This window comes from Apteryx rowi, unplaced genomic scaffold, assembly GCF_003343035.1.
Source record: "Apteryx rowi isolate R43461 unplaced genomic scaffold, aptRow1 scaffold_132, whole genome shotgun sequence".
Lineage (NCBI taxonomy): Eukaryota > Metazoa > Chordata > Aves > Apterygiformes > Apterygidae > Apteryx > Apteryx rowi.
This window is the reverse complement of record NW_020447553.1, coordinates 1135620-1156704: the sequence shown is the minus strand read 5'-3', so window position 1 is coordinate 1156704 and position 21085 is coordinate 1135620. Positions and strand designations below refer to the sequence as shown.

The 21085-nt window shown below is 44.2% G+C and overlaps 1 protein-coding gene across 6 annotated transcripts in view; it reads left to right on the top strand.

The window, feature by feature from the left end:
- The first annotated feature begins 2901 nt into the window (after positions 1-2901).
- The window catches only part of UHRF1BP1 (UHRF1 binding protein 1), a 30629-nt gene continuing 12445 nt past the window's right edge, over positions 2902-21085 (top strand). For 3 of the 6 annotated variants that reach the window (XR_003252042.1, XM_026056748.1, XM_026056752.1), the window contains exons 1-12: positions 5815-5954; positions 11841-12003; positions 13647-13685; positions 14162-14253; positions 14474-14663; positions 15095-15235; positions 15818-15988; positions 17094-17271; positions 18314-18400; positions 18976-19140; positions 19649-19791; positions 20604-20745. Coding sequence is in view for 5 of the 6 variants with exons in the window: in XM_026056748.1 (XP_025912533.1) it covers positions 5830-5954; positions 11841-12003; positions 13647-13685; positions 14162-14253; positions 14474-14663; positions 15095-15235; positions 15818-15988; positions 17094-17271; positions 18314-18400; positions 18976-19140; positions 19649-19791; positions 20604-20745 (1636 nt within the window). In the remaining variant the exon portion in view is untranslated. Of the gene's footprint in view, positions 2920-5814; positions 5955-7709; positions 7826-11499; positions 11526-11840; positions 12004-13646; positions 13686-14161; positions 14254-14473; positions 14664-15094; positions 15236-15817; positions 15989-17093; positions 17272-18313; positions 18401-18975; positions 19141-19648; positions 19792-20603; positions 20746-21085 lie in introns of those variants that run through there. The other 3 variants (XM_026056751.1, XM_026056749.1, XM_026056750.1) reach the window with 3 other exon arrangements.

The following is a 21085-nucleotide window of genomic DNA, read 5'->3' as shown; positions in this document are numbered from 1 at the left end:
AACCCGGACGCAAAGCGAGGGGCTTGAAATGACTTTGGCAGGGTTAAAATGACTTATCCAGGATTACGTGGTGTCAGCGGTAGAGCAAGGAATTAAAACCTGGGAATCCTGCCTCTCTGTGGCTGTATTGTATGAACTACTCTGAAGCTCACAGTAAATCTTGAGAGTTTCTGGAATCTCGGAAGAATCTCTGCAAACTTTAAATGAGCAGTCTCCTCTGCAAAGTGTCTGTCTGAGGCGGTTCTGAGTCACCGGTTGCTCAGTACTCTAGTTTTCCAGGCGCTGGACCAAAAAGGAGTGTAATAGAGCCTGCTGCTAGGTCTGCTCAGCGCATTAATTTAAATGTGTTTCTGCTAGACCCGACATCGCAAATCTCCAAGCTTTCTGTCTCATTCCGCCTCAKATCAGCATGTCATATTCATTATGGATTCGGCCGTCTTGTCGGGGGCACTGAAGTATTTATAATAGGGAGAGGGAGATGACAGCAGTTGTTAATGGAGGCTCAAACAGAGCTAAGTTATATCCCTAAATACTGCTCCTCCTAGGATTAAAGGACGCGTGTGCTGTTCTTGTGTGTAATTCTCCTTTAGATACGTACTCTCTTCTTGTCGGTGTCTTTGGGCCTCTTAATCTTTTTGCTCAATTTTGCTGTTCGGTCTCCCTTATCTTGTGCTGTTACAACACCTTCCTGCTCAAAGTGCCCCGTTTCTTCCTGCTGATCTGGCCGGTTCTTAGTGTTCCTCTGTGTCTTTGTGCAGTTCCAGTGAGAGCAGGGAGTCATGGGGAAATCGGGAGCTTTACCTGTTTTTTCTGCCAGTCCAACTGGACTTGCTCTGTAATTTGGGGTGGTTGGTCTGATTATGAACATTTTGCAGTATTATGAACATGTTGCAGTAACGCGTTTTGAACACAGTTTGACGTGTAAAAAAGATGATGTTTTTACATTGCAGTTTTGTTTCCTTTAAATACCTCCTCTTCATACTCCCTTTGGGTCTCTTTCTCAGCTATGCTCATTTGCCTGGAAGAATTTTGCTGCTGAATCATTAATCTGCCTTTATTTTCTGCTTTCCATTTGCATATGAAATAATTCCTTGTTCTTTTTGTTATGCCTTCATTTGAAGTCATTTCTGCATGGGGCGTGTTTTTGTTCCTTCTGTATCTGGACATTTGCAAGAAAGGGATGAGAGAAACGGCAAGATCAGGACAATGGGAAGGAGTTTTTTCATACCAAGTGCTCAGACACTGTTGTTCAGGTTAAATGAATCGCATACACTTCAAATACGATGACTGGTCACTTGCAGTGATCTGTAAAGCTGAGTTTTGCTGTAGGTGTCGGAGCTGACCTATGAGTGTATTTCGTAAAGCTTGGCCTGTGTTATGTTTAAAAGCTTAAATTCCTAGAACAGAAGAATCTTAAAAACTTAAATTGCTTCCACCAGCTGTGCTTTTCGCTTTTTTGCCCTATTTTTAGTTTGGAAAAGAAAACGGATCAGTTGGTTTTACTTTTTGGTTCTTCTGCATTGGCACATGACTGCAATATTGGGATTGCCAGTTCTGCAGGAGACTGTTTATAACCAAAAATGAAACCGTTATAACTGGAGCAAAGGGCCCTCCGTAGGAGCTGGAGCATCGGCGCTTGGGTGTGTGTTCGGACTTGAATCTGTTTTGAACTCCTGAGAGGCTACAATGACAGCAGTACTTCTGTTGTGTTTACCAGCCTGTAATTAGTAATGAAAGTATGTCTATTGTTCTAAAATAAAAACAAAATTTTTTWAAAAATCAGTGTATATATTGCAATTATACTTTTTTTGTTTGAAAGTAACCCCTTTTTACTGTCTTTTATTAATAATGCTTAGTACAGCTGTAGTAGATACTTAATATCAGTGTGTTATAAAGGTGGCCAAACTGCCTAGATTTACTTAACACTTCAGAATTTGAGTTCTCAGCAGTGCAGTGGAAATCATTGAAATAATTTTTATTTAATTTCATTAGGAAGCTTTTATCCACTGCTAGATCTGACAAATGATTTGTGATAATTCCTTTTATTACACGTGTTAAAATGTGTGAGCTTGTGAAGTGTCCTTATAAGCTTGCCCTAATAGACTACCTAATTGTGCACGTTAAGCAGTTTCCAGAGGAGATGCATTATGCAATCCTTATGTTTGGAACAGAATAAAATTTAGGCGGGGAAAATAATCAGCATGATAGCTTTGCTTGCTCTGATTTTCAAGGGTGAATGTGGAAGAGCCACTGGGTGGGAAACCTCTGAAAGCCGGTGTCGGCAGCAGAGCTGGGCTGGGATTTTGGGAACAGGCTTGAACGTAGGAGGAGGAGAACACCAGTGTATGTGGTTTTGACAGGAGTCCTGGAGCAATGGGAATGAGGAGGAACATGAGGTGTCTCTGAATGTGGGACGAGAAGGGAAGCAGCGGAGAACGGGAGGGAGAAGTTGGCTGAGGATTGGTAGTGTCAGCACTATTGCTGAGAAAATGCAGAGGAAAAAAAATATGTGAAATTATGGTGTTTGCAGAGGGAAGAGTGCCGTGCTGAGCCACTAATCCAGGCAGCTGGCCTAGCCGATAACAGATGTGTGCAACAAAAATATAGAAGATATTGCGCTGCTGGTTTTGTCTTTGCTGGAGCCGTGCTTGTAAAACAGGGTCTGACGCTCACGTGGGCCGTTCTTTCCTGAAATCATACAGTACTTGGATCTCGGCTGCTGTTTCACACAGTGGTTGGGACGTTATCTGCGAGGTGAGGTGTTGCTACGGAGCGAGACTGGGAATCCTGGAAGGGAGCGAGACAGTGTTGTTCGTAGCAAGGTTTTCTGCGGCAGGCGCCTTATACTTTGCTTTGCTTCTGTTGGTTGCTTCATTTGCTTTCCTCCTTTCCCTGGTTTTGGAGGTTGCTGAATGAAAGGTAACATTTTAGAGAATATAACTGCTTTGATGAAGCTGAAGCCAAATTATCGCTGGCAGGTGCAGCCTGTGCAGCCAGGTTTATCGATGGTGCTATAAATTGTCATGTTCTCCCCCATCCAGATGGTGTAAAGAGGAAGACTAGGTCATGGGAGAAGTTGGCAGAACTGTCTTTCATAGCACAGTATTGGAGCCACCTTTTTGGATAAATAAGATGGATTTTAGGAACAACATTAAAAAAACCTAGAAAACAAGAACGGTTGAATATCATGTACAGGATTTAATACTTTTGTGCTTGTAAATGTGTATCAAATACGCAGCCGGAAGAAACAGCATTTATTTCATGTAATGTTCCCAAACTCCTCATAAACTGGACAGTAGAGTCTGTTTCCTTGCAATTCACGGTTGTGTAGGCCATATATCCCTTTTCCCAGGCAGGGTTGCCTTGACTCTTCACCTATTTCATTTGCAATCGCATGTAATCCTTGTGGCAAATAAAACCACAGCTAGCACAGAAGAGAAAATATCAGGCAAGCCTATAATGTATCTTTAGTTTCTTGTAGTTCCATTTAGCAGTATGTGGGTGTCAACAGCATGTGACTAGCCAGGAATGCTTCTGTGGGGCCTGTTATTTCATAACTTTGATCTAAAAATCTCAAAATCCTTTCCTGGCCCTAACAAACACATTCAGTATCACCCCTTCCAAGTAGTTATGCTGTTTCCATTCTAGCGCAAGGAATTTGGAGCTGAGTGCAAAACCCAGAACCACTCTGTGACCTTTAAGCCCTGCCTGTTCTGTAGCATTATCAGATCAGCTCTTCATGTACAGTCTTGGAGCTGTTTGTGCCTTGATGTCTAAAATTAAGGAGTCGTCTTGCTTCTCCCCTGCCACCGTCACACACATGATCTCAGACTGAGAGAGGATGGAGAAAGCCCGTTGCACCTGATGGTCATCCTGCTGTTCAGTGATACTAGCTTCTCTGAGAGGTCAGGATGGCAGAAGTGTCAGCGAGATGTGCTGTCCCAAGGGATAACACATCCCTCCTCCTCCAGAAAATATGGGGAGAAGAGGCAGAGTGGTTCTTCAGTCAAGCAAATGACATTTAGTGCCTGGCATTCAGGAATTTCTGGGCTAGGTTCTGTGGCTTGCATTACGCAGAAGGTTAGATCATGATGTTGGAGATGCCTCACTAGCCTGACACAGAGGGGAGGGAAATTCCCTAAAACCTTAGAGCCCTCCCCTCCCGCCCCCCCCTCAGTATTTTGGTGTCCTGGCTAAATGCTGCAGTCTGGCAATCACTAGAAGAAATTACAGTCTGAATTTCCCAGTCTGTTTACTTCTCACTTCTTCCCCTAAAGTGTTTTGCAGTATTGCCGCATGGTCTGATGYGGAGATGCGGCTGTGGAAAGCGATAACCCATGCAGTTAGTAAAATGTACTGGAATCCCTCTGTTTTATCTGTTGGTGTAAGGCATGTGTTTGCCACCTAACCCGTCAGATTATTTCCAGTTTCCTGACCTTGGTTCTAAATTCACTGGAGAGCAATTTAAAGAGCATGGTGAGTAGGGAGGAAGGCAAGGAAATCACACCTGAGAATGGCCTGATGCAGTTACAGAATCATAAAATAGTTTAGGTGAGAAGGGTCCTCTGGAGGACCTTCACCTAAGACAGAGTCTCTTTGCTAGAATTCGGAATAACATTGCAGTTCTGGCTTTAGCCCCTTTAATATCCTTCAGCGATCAGGGAAATTTCTAGTGCTGAAGACCACAATTTGCCTAGAATGACTGTTGCAGTTATGGGAAATGTATAAAACCACAAAGCTGCTAGCAGTTAAAAATTGATGATAAAACAGCCGTTTATTTTCCATCTGAAAAGCCCAGCTTTTTGGTGCGTTGTGCTCAGCCAGGTAGGAGGTCGTTTGGTAGAGTAATCAGCAGTTACCACCCCTCTGTTCAAGATGGGGGTGGGGAAAGAGCGTGCACATGATGGGATGTGGCATCTTCCGTTCACAGAAAGTAATCTCTAAAACCAGGGTTGCTATGCTGCAGTTTACCAAAAGAACCAAACTGTCAGCTGCTGGATGCAAGGTGGTTTCAACCACTTCCACTCAGCTCGAGAGAGAAGCGTGTGCCGTTTCTGGAATGCTAAATAGATTCTTGTGGCAGCAAAAATAAATTGCAGTTCAGTAGCTCAGGAGGAAGGCATGGCTGGACGTAGCGTGATTCGCGCCAGCTGCTGAGGTTCTGCACAGCCTGTCACCGAACCTCTCCGCACCGCCGTCACCCTTCGGATTAGGAGGAAAATGTCAGGAAAAGGGGGGCTGTTCGGCATGACTCCTCTCCTCTGCTGGTGTTATTTCTCCTAGACTTCTTGAGCTCTTGCCTCCTCTGCAGCCGCTCAGCTGCATCTGAACTATGGAATAACCTTTTATTTTCTGCGAGTTGGAAATAAAATTGCAGATCAGATTGCAAGACAAATAATGGCTTAAAATGTGAAAAGTGGGGCTTCTGGCTAGCATAAAGGAGTAGAAATGCTGTACTTACACGTTTCTTCCTAKTTTTTTCTTGTGTGTTATTATTTGCTTGAGGTTTAGTCTTGGGAAATTCCCTGGCAGCTGAAGAGGTTTTGCATTCCAGGTTTCAGAGCACGGGGCAGCTGGCATTTAAACTTTACTGAGCTTCCAGCTGATGGGCTAGAAATAGTAAAACAGTTACTCAGCGAGGCAGTGTTTCACCTCTGCCAAAAAACCTGTGCCTCTTTTCTTTTCAGATTAATTTGTGGTTTGCTTTACAGGTCTCCTAGTACGGAAGGAGCTGGCAGTGGGTGTGGTGTGAGAAACGCACCTAATCTGGAGCCTTTGTAATTTTTGTTTTCCAAGTGCTAATGAATCGTTTCTGTTTAGGACAAGAAAATGTCCTCAGGGGTCCGAGTAGATGGGGAGGCAGACCTGAGTGCGGAGGGACCTGGCAGCTGTGCTTTGTGTGATAGTTTGGTCTTTCTCCTGGTCTCTCTGGAAATGTTGATCTCCTCCGCAAGGTTAACTTTTATTTGAATTTCTAAGTCTTTTGGCCTTAGTCATGTTGCATTGCAATAACGGTAGCCTTGGAGCTCAGAGGACTAACGACTCGTTGGTCTGGGCATAGAGATGCTTTGTAGTGTAAGTGAAATTGCATTTAGCCTTGGGTCGTTGAGTGGTCTAGCCTTTTAGTCAATGTAGCTGATGCTTGGGAAACCAGAAAGTTGRTAACTCAGAGCCAGTGGTAGCATTAAAATATATATATAAAATGCATGCAGGCATATCAGTGCACTTAAATCTACCCTAATAAACCTACTAGTTCAGTGCTAAAGGCTCTTACCATGTTACATGGTAACATGTGCAGGGTTTGTTCTGTAAATTAAGTAGGGCGAGGTCATCACTTTTATCGCACTGGGACCTCTGCGTCCACCATAGGAAAATGTTATTAGCTGCCAGTATATATAGGGTACACCAGTACTGTGCACAGCACAGGGTTGGAGTTACGGAGATGATTTTCATTAATAAAATGTGGCACTTTCCATCTTCTAAGCAATTGATTAATTTGGTATTAATTGAATTCCCTTTATAAATGGGGAATGGCTTTATACTAATTAGGCCGATATGATACCAACTAGATTAATGCAAAGTATTAGATGGTCTCTAGTACTAATTAGTCTAACCTACTGCTAATTCAATGTATTTCTCTTCCTTGTCCGCAAATCTCAATCTTGGTTGAGTGGTACCATATATACATGCCAGAGAGATTGTTCCGTAGTTGTACAAAAACCTGAGTTAATAATTTGGCTTTTCTTCCCAAAAGAGGCTTTTACTTCTCCTTCCTATGTGTCTTCAAGGCAGCTTTTTTTTCCCTTTTTACAGAAGTTTGGTCACTTGCCCAGTTTTATTTCCTCCACAATTATTTTTAGGTTCCTTCTCAGACACTTGCCCAAGTTCATCACATGTTTAGTATTTCAGCTTCTGCTGCTGTCTTCCTTGAAGGTTTCCCTGTGTTGGAAGTCACCGATCTTTTCTTTTACCAGCCATGCACCTTTTTTCCAAGTGAACATGATCTTTGGCTCCTGAGAGAAGGATTTTTAATATGAGGGGAAATGTCCTATCACAGAGATTTTGGATTGTAGAAGAGCATCCCAAAGGAAATGATGGAGTTCCTGTTGTGTGGCCTGCCCAAAACCGAGCCGGGCAAGACTTTGGGAAAGATTTTGAGTAAGGAACAAATCTGCAATGACCAGCATATAGTTCTTGTCCGTGTCTAGTTTCTGTCCGTCTGCCATAGTTACTTAAATTACCTATTTGTGCTCCAAATTAAAGCAGGAATTCTTAATCTCTTCCTTCACTCTTACCCTTGTTAAGGCAAAAACCCCGTCTGCAGAGGTTTCCCTGGGGCCCTTAATATTGTTTGTCTCTCTTCAGATTGCAGCTGACAAGTTACCCTCTTCCTGGCTTAATTGTATTTTGGGCATTTTTTCCATCTGCTATCTGCAACTGTGGCAAGTATTGTAAGTCATACGGTTATTTGCTTCTCCCAATAGATTAGTCTTGTCACTAAGTAAAATCAGGGTCACTGATGTGCTGCTAATTAGTTCTCATGTATAATAACCATAGTAACAAACATATTAATGGAAATAAATGTGTTTAGCTGTAGGTGCTGGTTGCATACGGTGATTACTGAATAACTGCAGGCAAAGAAGTTGAGGCAGAACATCTAGTCTGAATGGGTGAACCTGCTGAGGACAAAGTTCTTGTACCACATGGCAGCAAGATAAAGAGAGATGGATCTGAAGAGAAGTTTTATGATTTCAGACATTTTTCCTGACACTATCTGTCTGTGTATTTGCTCGGTTGCAGACAGTGCCGCCAGACAGCTACAAATGTGAGCATAACTTTATTATTTATGATTATAGCTTGGCTTCAGGCCAGCAATCAGTTTTGGCTAAACTCCATCTTGCAATCAGTGGGGTTGTGGTCTCTGGATGTACAAGCTGATGAATTGGGCGGCAGCTCTCTGAGTAGTGAAATCATTCTTTGATCATTTTCTTCAAGTTGATGACTAAGCAAATAGATTGATGCTCATGTGCCTCCCCCACCTAAAAAATAAAATGCAGCTTTAAAGCAGATCAAATGATGATCTCAGAAACTGCCCAAGAAAGCTGAGGGCTTTCATAAAGAACGTGATTCTTTTAGGCCAAATCCAAAAGAAGCCATGGAGGTATAAATCATCTGAGTGTTATTAGCCTCTTAGGAAAGAGAGAGACCTTCAGTCTGCTGAGAAATTAGGATAGTGCTGTTAACAACTGTATCTGTCTGGTTCTTGTGGAAGTTGATTGAAAGCCCTAGTGCTCATGCCATTTAAAATGGAAAGAAGCAGTGGAGAACAGACTGTCGGGAAAACTCGTCTCCGCAGACCTCCGAGTTAGGGAAGAGACTTGGCTTAACAGGGCTTTTCTAGCCAAGATTGTTACAAGCATCTATCCTGTGTTTCCCATCGCCTTGACTGTGAATACAGCAAGACATTTTTAGCTACTTGTAAACTTTTCATTGATACTAGTGACTCTGATGGTCCATTTAGCTATTACGCAGCAAACTGACTTCTGGCTAGCAAACGTTTTAGGAGCTGCAACGTTGCTCACGGTATTGTTGGTGGGGCTGCACATGCGCTCGTGCAAGTGCGCACAGATGCAGATTGCCCTTGTGATTCTGCAATGACAGTTCTATGGAAGAAGAGAAACTGTTCTGATTTGACCTTTGTGTCATGCTAATCCTGGCAGGTTCAAAAGAAGTTTGAACCTTTGAGGTTACTGGCTTAATGCTACGTGTCTTCTGTTAGAGGGTTTTGCAAAAAAAGGAAGTGCAAATATCCCACACAGCCAGTTTTCCTAATAGCTACCAAGTATTTTCATTCACTTTTCTCCAAGCCAGCAATCCCTGCTGCCAAAAATGTCGCTGTTGATGAGTATGAATGGAGCACGTCTGCCAAGAAACATTTAAAATTGTGTCCGCTCTCACTGCTTTTTCCTTCCCCTGAGTGATCAAAGCAGCTTCTTTCAAGATGCAAAGATAAAAATTTGGTATCTGTGAACTTCCCAACGTCACAAGCACACTTCATCCGTTTCCCTTTTATAAGCTCCAACTAACATGCATTGCTGTCCTATCAAAATGTCTTAAATCTGAAGGCTATTCCATCGGAAGATCTCAGATCCCTTTACGGAGGGAGAAACTGAGAGCAGTGGAGTTGATAACAGGATTAGTCTGAAGAATGTTGACTGTTTGGTTTAAAGGAGAGAATTTGTTTCAGTTCTATATTGTTTTCTTGTTATGCTCGCGCCTTCTGTTGCTCCATCTTCCCTGGGGTCTGCAGTCCCTCCTTCAGGGGCAAGGAACCGCATATTTTGGTTGGAATTAAAATGCCTCATGCAGGGGGTTCTGCAGAGCCTGCAGTACTTGTGGTGGTTCTCCTATGTTCAGCAGGATTTCTGCAGCCTTTCCCTGGAGATGAATACAAATAGTTATTTGTTTTAGCTGGATCATCTTTCATATCGCTCTCTCCACCAGCGTCTGATTTCATAGCTTTAGCTTCCTGTGGCTATTACAATGTTTAATTTTATTTTTAATGCATGTGCACACTGTGTTAAAGTAACTCTCCCTTTTGGATATGTCCATATACTTTGCTTCTGCATTACTGTACCAGTCGAGACCTGCTTTCCCATCCAAGCATGCTTAGCCCAGGATGAGATTTGAGACGTTTGGGTTCTGGTCCTTGCTTCCCGAATGTGAGAAAGGTGCTCGGAGCCTCAGCCTCTCCCTGTCTGTAAGCTGATCACTGCCCATGGCAGCCCTGGGAACTTAGCAGCTGCCAAGTGCGTTTTACCTCCCTGTTCAGGTTGTACTTGTTTTATTCTCGGTATCCAGTCCTGGATGGACGTGATTATAACARCTTTCCCCTAGCTCAAGGCAGAGAGGCCCGTGCATTGCCTCTGGAGGGATTTGGTCTAATTCTTAGCGGTGCCTGCACTGGCGAGCTCGCGCGCCGGGGCGCGCAATGCAAACCTTTACAGACGTTCGGGATATCCTCGGTCTGCCCCTCCGGTGGAGCAGCCGCKGCTGGACGTAGCACGCTGGAATGTGTTATTTCTTTGTACAGCGACTGAGAAGTAGCGTTGAACTTGGCCTCCTCCTTGTGCGGGTTTAAATCAGAGGGCCTCTGGTTAAAGGGGGGGAYGATTGAGAGTAAACGTGTCGGCCTCCCTGCGTCAGCCGGAGCCACCGGCAGGCGCGTTACAAACCTGGCCTTTACCCAGCTGGCGGCGCTACCTTGAGCTCGGGGCGGGAGGTGGCGACGTGACGCACACGATATCCGACGCACACGATATCGGATTCGGGCTCCCGTGGCAGCAGCAGACCCGACAGTAGCAGGGGTCGAGGTAAATAGAGCAGCTCCTGGAAGGAGAGGGTGGTGCAGACAGCTGCGAGTTTGCCTGCTACTATCAGTGGGGCAGAGTTGGTGTCAGTGGCTCGTCACCGTCCATCAGGTTCTCATCTAACAAGCCCTTCCTTTTGGAAAGGGACTTTTTCTCCAGGACTTGCTGGGTTGACTGGCCAGCAGCCGTTTCTAGCATTTCTGCCAGTTTTGTACTGCACCTCGTGCTCCCACAGCGGCTACCTCTGCCATCAGCTCCTGGCAGGGCTTCGCTCGAGATGCCCCTGTGCCTTTCAGAGAGAAGTGGCCCATGCTGCTGGGGCAGGGAAAGGAGGGAGAGACCGGCAGCGTGTGACTAACCGTGGGCCTAATCCTGCTCAGCCGGACAATAGGGCCTTTCTTTTCCCTCTGCTCTCCGGGCTGCTGCGCAGAATTAGAATTAGCAGGGAGCAACATGGGAAATAACCGCTGGCTTCAGTAGCGAGCGCATCGTTTGGCTGGAAGTCTTCATCTTTGAATCCTGCAACTTCGGAGCATGCCGACGCGAGCGGCCTCGCGCCCCTGACTGCGTCCCCTTCGGCACGGAAAAGTCATTTGGGGAAGCAGCCATCGTGGCGAGGTGTTGGCAATGCGCGCGCAACCCCTGTGGTCTAGTGCCCTCTCAGCCGCCTCTCCTGATTCCTTAGGGCCCACGGTGTTTTCAGCGAAGGCAGAYGTTCTCAGGTTTGCCCCAGAAGCCTGAGCACTCCCGCTGGCACCGTTTCATCCRTTGCATTTAAGCCTCGAGCACACAAGGGATCTGAAGATACCAGGCTGTGTGCCAGGGAGGAGGAAAACAGCAGAACCTCTTGGGAGGAGGAATTGAGAGTAGAGAGAGAACCAGCTGCTGGTGGCCAAGAGGAGAGGAGGATGGGAGCTTGGGTCCCTTGCTAGGGAGGGAGTTTGCTCATGTGCTTGGACCTGCTGACCAAACAGCAGGCTCACCTGCGAGACTGGTATTTAAAGAGGCAGCCATATAAGTAATTTATTAATTTATTAATGATCTTTTACTTTCCTGTGTCAATAAATTTGAAAAGAATCAAGAAAATCGGACTTCCGCAACTGATCTGGCACCTGTTGACGGGTGAAACTGTTTTTCGTTGTGCATGTGGCTTTGGTGGGTTTTTTTTGCTTTTTTTTTGTCCTAGGGCAGTTCTGCCGGTTCAGGTTCCTGGTGCTTTAGAAGGAATTTTGAGTTTCTCAGATCTGAATTTGATTTAAAAACACCTCCAAATGTCAGGGTGTACAAGGCTTCCCCCCCCCCCCAAGAGAGACCAAGATGCCTTGGGTTTAAATATGTCAGAAAGGGTTTAACAAAGCAGCAAGCAGGTTCCTATACTTAAAATAGTTCTCTTAAAGGTGAAGGCTCCTTTAGTCTCAGCAGCTTTGTTGGGGGTTGTTGTTAGACTCTCTCTTCTTTCTTCTCTTGTAGGTTTACTAAGAACCTCTCTCCGGACAAAATCAACCTGAGCACGCTGAAAGGGCAGGGGCAGCTGACGAACCTGGAGCTGGATGAAGAGGTGCTGCAGAATGTGCTGGAGCTGCCCACCTGGCTTGCCATCACTCGGGTCTACTGTAACAAGGCGTCTATCAGGGTGAGCAGAGGAGGTTGCTCTCGCGGCCTCCCCAAAGGCAGCTGGGGCCTTCCGGTGGCAGCTTGCGTTTGTCACCTGGGAATTTCTGGTAAAGAATCCCAGTGTGATCTGATTCACATACCTGAAGCCCTGTGCATCGGGTGTGAGATTTGCTAGTTTAATACCACGAGATAGCCGTGAGAGGTATGAGCAGAGTCCTTCCTTGCCAAGCATTCTGCCTCTGACAGTGGCCACCAGCAGATGTTTGAGGATGGGCAGAAGCACAGGGGAAGCGTGCTGTGGCGCTTTCTCGCCTTCAGATGATTTGTGGCACTGAGTCATTTTAGGCCAGCAATGAGGTCTTTTATTTAATAGTCCCTAAGGAATTTCCACAAATTTGCCCAGATGTTTTCAGGACCTACTTACTTTAATATCCAGAGCATCCTATGGCAAAGAATCTCACAGCTTAACCATGTGTCTGCTTCTGCTTGTTTCAAGCCTGCACGTACTAGTTTGATTTGATAATCTGCTGGTTCTGCTATTGGAAGAAATGGTGAAGAGTCGTTCTCTGCTCACCACCTCCATGTCACTTAGGATTTTACAGGCCTCCCTATTTGGTCATTCCCTCCCATTTCCCTGCTGTTTTGATAGCTGAGGAGTTTTCTGTGTCTTCCTCCGTCCCCACTGACTTATCTTTTAATGCTAAAGAAGGACAAGTCACACAGACCTCCAACAGGAATAGGAAGCAGAAAGAAATCAATTGCAGTTCTCTGAAAGCCTAAGTATGCTGTGAGATATTGTAAAATAACTTGAACTTAAGCCTTAATCGTTGAAAATGTGACCTTTAAATGTGTGAATGGTGCCTGGGAAAACCTGCACTCTCTGCACCCAGTCAGCCTTTATGCCCACAGTTACCCTGTTCACATGCATAATTGCTGAAATTGTGCATGCACTTGCAGTTACACTTTTGCGTACTGAACCCTCTTATAATTTTTCCTCCTTGTGCTTTTTAGAGCAAAAAATTGATTTTTTTTCAGTTGATATGAAATGCCAGATTGTTTAATCTCAGTTGATACTAACCATAGTTGCATTACATTAATGCAAAAGTATGTAGTGTATGAAAGAGACTTGCTATGAAAGAAGTATGGTTCTGCTCTGCCAACTGACATTAAAAATGAGCCTTACTCATCTGATCTGCTCTGTGTGTTTTTTAGTCAGATTGGCTTAATTTAGTAACAAACATTTGTTCTCCCTCCTACGAGAACTGCAGAAAAAGTGTTGCTATGAGAGAATAAAATGGATCTTTAGGTTTGTGCACAATCTTAAAAAGAGTTACCCGACTTCCACTGTCAGCAGCAATTAATTGTGAACTCCTTAAGGACAACAAAATTCCCTATAAAGGAATAAGAAAAATCAGAATTTGATCTGCAGAACATCTACTGCTGGTGATGACATGTGAGATCCAAAAGCTAAGCTGGATTTAGAGGGCTAGCAGCTGGAATATCTTTTCACTTGTCAGTGTGAGCCTGTTTGACCTGGATTCAGTGAGACGTGATGGATTGTCACTCTGGCCATTTCTCAGAGCAGAACTTTTGGTCCCCTGGCAATTTCTCAAACTGTGTAATGTAAAGATAACTCTTGTAACCTCAACTTTATTGTTTCAGATCCAGTGGACAAAACTGAAAACGCACCCAATCTGCCTGGTAATGTTTCCTTTCTCATTCTTTCCTCTTCTTCCTCCCTCTTTTTAATCTCTCCCACACGAGAAAAATTCTGCAGAGGGAAACTATGAAGTACATACTCGAATCTTCATTTGACCTAAAGCCTCTAGGCATTTCACACACAGAGGAAGGGGAGTTCTGAGAATAGTCTTGTTGGGAGATGAGTGATGTCCCGGGAGAGCCACGTTTCACTGCAGGATGGAGCTGAGCTGAGCCCTCAGCAGAGTCCAGGGCAACCTTGTGCCTGGTTTTTGTTATTTATTTTCCCCCCAATTCTGGGGATTCAGATTACCCAACAATCCTGGCAGTGATCATGCAAGAGCTTTAACACATGCCTCTCTAAGAGTCTTATGAGACTCCAGAGCTTGGTTATGCCTGCCCTTGTGTCCCAGACCTAAGGCTGTTAGGCTGAGCTTGACTAGTCTTATCTTTATTGCCCCCATGTTCTTCCTTTACAGTATCTGGATAAAGTGGAGGTGGAGATGCGAACATGCGAAGAGCCTCGGCCCCCCAATGGACAGTCTCCCATTGCCCTTGCTGCAGGTCAAAGGTCAGACCCCCCAAACCCTGTGATTTCTTTCCGACGTGGTATTGGGGTATGGGTGGCAGTTGTTCTCACCTTGCCTCTCTAGATTCAGGTTTAAGTGGTTCTAATATTGCTTATAAGCCTTGGAGTGTCACTGTGGCTTTCATATGCCACCTGCAGCCCTGCCTCTACCTGAGCCTTTAATTGTTACAAATGATGATTCTGAGTGTTCTTCTCTTCACAGTGAATATGGCTTTGCTGAAAAGGTCGTGGAGGGGATGTTTATCGTTGTCAATTCCATCACCATCAAGATTCACTCCAAGGCCTTTCATGCCTCTTTTGAGCTATGGCAGCTCCAAGGCTACAGTGTCAACCCAAACTGGCAACAGAGTGACTTGCGGCTCACCCGTATTACTGACCCGCAGAGAGGAGAGGTAAAATGCTTTCCTGAGTTGTCTGTTGTAATGCACACGGAAGAGTGGTGCTCTGTGCTTCCCCGGGGATCTGGTGTAACTGGGGACTTGTCTGAATTCTCACGCTGTCTGCAGGGAGCTGCAGTGAACTTGCCTACTGCTTGCTGGAACAGAGTGGCTGAGAGCTAATTTGTGGCCAGAGCTTTCTCTGAGCACCTCTGATCTGAGAGAATGAAACTGAAGAAGCTCTGAATGTCCATGTGGTTTGTCTGTTTTTAAACTTTCAGTGTGAGAGAGAAAGGCTTAGACTTCTCTTTTGTACTGGGATCATAGAAAAGTGTGTTGAAAGATTCTCCATGGCCCTATTTAATTCCACATCTTCTAGAGCTGCTGTTTAATCCTTGAAGTTGATGAAAATCTCAGCATTTTCCTGTTTTTCTCTATCTGGGTAGGTTTTGACATTCAAAGAGCTCACCTGGCAGACACTTCGGATAGAAGCAGATGCCACTGACAATGGAGATCAGGATCCTGTTACTACTCCTCTGAGACTCATTACCAACCAAGGGAGGATCCAGATCTCTCTCAAGAGAAGGGTGAGTGTTTCCCCCATACTTTACAGGATACAATCTCACTGCCTGGTGCAACGATGATGCATATTTCCTCCCACAGTCCTCAGCAATGGTGCTTTTCCTTCACAAATGCTGAGCCCAAGCTGCTCTATCTCTCTGTGTTTTCTGTTGGAAACAGCTGTGTTCTTATCAAATGTCAAAGCAGTTTATTCCTCAGGGGAGAATAACATGTATGGAGCAAGTTTTAAAATCCGTTGTTACATCCCAAGGAGATCTGTCATTTTTTTTACTCAGAACTTGAAGCCTGGTAACCTTATTTTTAGCACTCAGCGGAAATGTGATGAAGAGTACATGCAAAAATTTAAACCATCTCATGTCTTTGCTTTTTTTGAGCAGTGAGCAACTTGCCTCTTAAAGAGGAGGTAGCTTTGACAAGCTTGCTTCTCAGATAAGGTACTGTGGACATCCACCATATGAGCAAACTTCTCTCTCAGAGGAGTTTCAAAGCAGCAACTCTTGTTTCTGCTAAAGCTTATGTGTCTTATGAGGAATATTTGTACATGATTGCAATTTCTTAAAGTCCCTGTATCTCTCTTGCTGTTTCAGACCAAAGATTGCAATGTGGTGGCATCTAAGCTGATGTTTCTCCTTGATGACCTGCTCTGGGTGTTGACAGACTCTCAGCTGAAAGCAATGATGAAGTATGCAGAGTCTCTGAGTGAAGCCATGGAGAAGTCTGCCCAGCAGAGGAAAAGCTTGGCACCAGAGTCTGTACAGGTCAGTGAACCATGATTTAGATATGAGCCTGCCAGAAAAAAGGAAAGGACAAAGTGGAAGAGACAGTCTGTCTTTGTGTGTCATCTGGCCCTTGTGTACAGAGCAACTCCCTGATGGGAAATGGTAGGATCATCTGGTGCCAGGTCAGGGAATGACCAGGGGAGTTGGATGCATTGCCAATAAGCATTAGAGAACATTCTTAAATAGTCACAGGGTAGGTTCTGTCAAGGGGAGGAAAAACGATGATAAGTTGCATGGCTTTTCAGATGGGGCTGTCATGTGGAAAGCTGCAGAGGGTCCCATAGGCATTAGATTTGGTAATAAGCAGTAAATATGTTCTAGATAAAATCTTTTCTGCCTCCGAATGACAATTTGAATAGGACTGGGAGAAGGGTTTCTGTTATTATAATAAATAATTATGACACGAGCATCACAGCTCATTATGATTTTTAAGGGAAAACATTGGCATCAGATTCACTGTAGTTCGGGGAGGGGTTGTTTTTTTTTTCCTTCCTAAGACTCTGGAGAGTGCTCTCAGTCTTTTCAATTGTTTTCATTTTTTTTCTCTGCTTTACACATAGCTTAGCAGTGTTTGAGAACCTTAAAACAGCTGCTTCTACCAGTAACCCTAAACCTCCCTTACCACTTTCTTAATGTTTCCAAAATGCTGTGCTGAGTAATGGTTTGATGAACGTTGCAGAATAAATGCAAAGGGCAGACRATGAAAGATGTTCCCAGAGACAGGGAGCATAAGGGAAGAGGCTCATCACTGCTGATGGTGAAAGCTCTGGGGAAGGAGGGCACAGTGAGATTACACAGAGTGGGGGGAGGATCAGGAATACTCAGCCTTTTTCATCCAGGAATCTCAAAGCATTTTCTGAGATAAGTGAACAGTAGTTCGGTGTAGATGAGGCAGAACCACAGATGAAGAATTTTGCCCATGAGAACATGGGGAAGGACCTAGATTTCTGGACTCCCAGTTAGATTTCTTTAGACTGATACCTTCCAGTCTGGAGGATTACAAGGATTATTTTTAGTTGCATCGTAATCACTTTTTTTTTTTTGCTTTCTCTTAGTACTTACCAAGCTTCTTTCTCTCTAATAGATAACACCGCCTGCTCCAAGTACCCAGCAGTCCTGGTCTCAGTCATTTGGAGTCAGCCCAAGTGCAAGTAGCATTGGCCAATACTTTGATAAACATGACATGAAAGAGTCCTCGTACCACCTCCTCATCTCGCGCCTGGACCTGCACATCTGTGATGATAGCCACACTCGGGAGTCAGGTACCTAACCGAGAGCAGTATCAGGAAAAGACTGCAGGAGGAAGAAATTAATCCAGTTATCAGTTTTCCCTCTTGAGGGAGGATTTTCCTGTTGAAAGCAAACATCTTCCGTGTTACTGACTCCCAGTGAGGCAGTGGGCAGTGGCTCAGCCTTATGAGGCTGATGGAGAGATCAGTTCTGTGTGTCCAAGCCAGGTGTTGGAAAATCTTTCTTGGCTCCATGGGACAAATGTGGGGAAGTCCATCAGCGGAAATGTTAACCGTGGCTTAGGTGAGGCATGAGAGGATGTGCTCTAGGAACAATCTGGTACTGAGCAGAGGAGATAAGACATGATCTAATAAGTCACTCCTCTCAGTGAGAAAATGTAGCACTTGACAGTGTAACCATGTTACTTGGAATGTCCTAAACAAGGATTCTTTGCCCTCTTTGACAGACCATTTTCCTGCCTGTTCAGTTGTGTGTGTATGTAATTAAGTAATTGTATTACTCATAGCTTCCCCCTACTGAGGTATACTTTAATTACTTTTGCTCTCTTTTGAGATAAAGGTACCTTTCTTCCTTTCTCTGTCTCACTCCTTCAGTGCCCAGCAATCTCTAGTGTTTGTTCCTACACATCTGCCTTAAAAAAACCACCCTTAATTCCCCTACCCACACCCATCACTATTACAGGTTTGTTTTTGTTCTCTTTGGGCTGTGTGCCTCCTCCTCCTTCTGAGCTGTTGTTATCAGCATCTCAGTGCAGTTTTGCTGTCTTTATTTCACTAGTGCCGGTTATTGTAATGAAAAGTGTAATTGATAGRGGCCTGGGAAGCAATGGGATCTTACAGTTTGGTATTTGAGATTCGAGGTCTGGTTCTTTGGTATAAACAGTTTCATTCTTTTGACTGTTTCTTTGTCTAGGACAAGGTTTTGGTACTGCTTTTAAAAAGAAAATATCCTGATGCTGGCCATGGTGGCAATCAGTTGGCAGTTCTGAATTCTCCTGGGTCAGGACTTGAATTGCAGAGGTGTTCATGCTTTTCTTCTTGCTGTTTTCCACAGGCACTTTGAAGCACGGGATGCTGGGAGGTGCTATGCAGCTGACGTTCAGGAGGATGGCCTTTGACTATTATCCTTTCCACAGGGCAGGTAAGGGAGTGTCTCCCAACTTGGGAAAAGAGATTAAAAAAAAGAATTTAGAGAACAATAATGCTACGGGGCTTCAAGCAGGATTGGCAGAAAGGCTGCACAAAGGATTTGTGACTTAAATCCTCATGGGCAGGGTTAATCTAATTTACCTCTTTGAAGATGAGGTAGGTTTGACCAGGTTTAACCTTCTGGCAGAATAGAGTGCAAAGCAAGGAATAAGTCGCTATCTGTTATAAAGCCATAAAGTTGAATCTTTGGATCCCTTTTCAGTTGCTTAAGCTCTGGATCTGGTTCTTGCATATTCCTAATCAATTTGAAAGGGTTATAGGATGTATCTCAGGAGAAAATCTGTTTGATGTTAACTGAAGAATAAAGAAAAGCTGGCAGGGGCAGCTCTGTTATGTGGAAGCCCACTCTTGTTTCACAAGCACTTAGTGTGCTGCATGCTGCATGTTCCAGAACTGGGATATCAGTGAAAGGGAATGCTCTACAGATTTACGTATGTTTGAGGGAGCAGCAGGATTGTGTGCATCCAGGAACCTCRTTTGAAAGCCAGGATGTTTCCTTTCATGTAGGAGATGCCTGCAAGCACTGGGTGAGGTACAGCGAGGCCATGGAAACCCGGGGACAGTGGGCAAAAAAGTTGGTCAGTGAATTTCAAAGCAAGATTGAGAAGCGTTATGAAGAAATGGACCCTTCGTTTACCAGGACTCCACTTTCTCCCTTCAAAAAGAAACCAGGTAACGATGTTTGATAAAATTCCTGGTAAAGCAGAAGACAGTAACAGCTTTGCTCCATCCAGCAGTATCTCTAGTTCTGTTTCACCAGCTTAGCAGGTTGATTTGTTGGTGCAGAAATCCATAGCACACTGAAAATTGTAAATTCCATGACAAAGTAAAATGCATATTATACCAGAATGACACCGCAGGGAGAAGGGACAGATTGCAGTAGTCACTTTCCTAGCTTGTTTACTGAATTTTCCCGTAAGTGAGTATGTAATGAGTAATGAAATGTCCTGAGTGCCCGAAGATTCTCTTGCTACAGGGCATGCTGATCTTTCACTGTGTTTTTTTACAAGTACTAAGTTTTTTACTGCCTAGCAGTGCCCATTTGTTTATAATTCTGGGTCTGTTATTTCCACTCTGTAAGCACATATGTGTTTTTCAGGACTCCATGGTGTTGATGGTGAAGTTCACTGCAAAGAAGATAAGTAAAACCCTGGCTGATTCTGCTCTTCCATCCCCACAGATACTTTGCTGAGTCCTCATAAAAGCCCCTCAGAGAAAGGCCGTGTCCCTCCCTCAAGCTTGCCACAACTCCGGCACCCTTCCTGGAATCGCCTTCGATCTAGCTGTGTGGTAGTTCGAGTGGATGACCTAGACGTTCACCAGGTAGGGACGTAGGCAGTGCATGGAAATGAGCTAATGTCCGTTGTTTGTGGAGGTTTTTTGTTTGKTTGGTTGGTTGGTTTTTTAAAGTAATCATTTGATCTGATACAATGGAAATAAATCATGCAGACCTCATGTCATCCAAGCCAAACAAAATTCTGCACCCAGATGCCTTTATTGTGTTGCATGTACAACTTTTAAACCAAGTATGAACTGCAAATAATTTTCATATTCAGCGGAAACTGCCCACATAATTGTGGAGTTTCTGCAGAATCCCAAGCTATGTGCCTGTCTGTTCACATCTAAACTTTCATAAAGCATAAGGCAAGCTCAGAATAAAAGATTCATTTTATTGAAAAATTAGTAAGTGTATGGATTTTGATAGGGGAGGAATAAGTCTTCCCTCACGCTTTCTGACCCAGGAGAGAAAGGATCACTAGACTGGATCAGACCCTGCATTAATGTACCCTGTATCCCTTATAAGAGGATAATCAGTACCAGACACTATAATGGATTTATCAGCATGTTGTTAATCCTGAAGAATGCTAAAATAGATTTCAGGTCTGTTTATTTGCATCACCTAATTCTGACTGTCATGACTTTTACTAATAGTTATGGGAGCTCTAAAGAACCAAATTCCCTCAAAGGAAAGGAGTTGAGGGTATTAACATGTAGAAAAAGGCTTTATTTTTACTTGTAAACAGAGTATGTTTGTGTAAATGAGATGGGTTGAATGTGGGAGACTGTAGGGTTATTGGGACACTTTATTTTGCCAAATTTGAAWTTAGCACAACCACTTACCATTGTGTTTGCAGGTTTCTACAGCTGGTCAACAGAGTAAGAAACCCTCCACCTTGCTTTCATGTAGTAGAAAATTCCTCAACCTTCCAGATCAGGTCTCTGCAATCCATATTGAATTCACAGAGTATTACTTCCCAGACAATCAGGACTTTCCAGGTAATATACCAAGGTTAGCACCTTCTTTCATAAGCTTCTTAAAGAACCAGTCCACTCTTAATTCTTTAGGTGTGCTAACCCTCTTACAGTTTCTCTGGAGGTGTGTTTCTTTTTAAGTTTCCTGATGTTTGCCTTTCTGATTTCCCCCCTCTTCCCCCCCATTGGAAATTGGGATAGATCCTTGGTGCAAAATGTGTGGGCAAAGTTGTGCTTGAAAAATAACTTGCCCAGGAGCATATTGAAAAATCTGCTAYGTCTGCCCAAGTCTCAGGGTTCTGCCTCACCCATTGACTGGGTGCTCTGCAGCTGACTTGATGGGAGAACGAGAACATGTCACTTC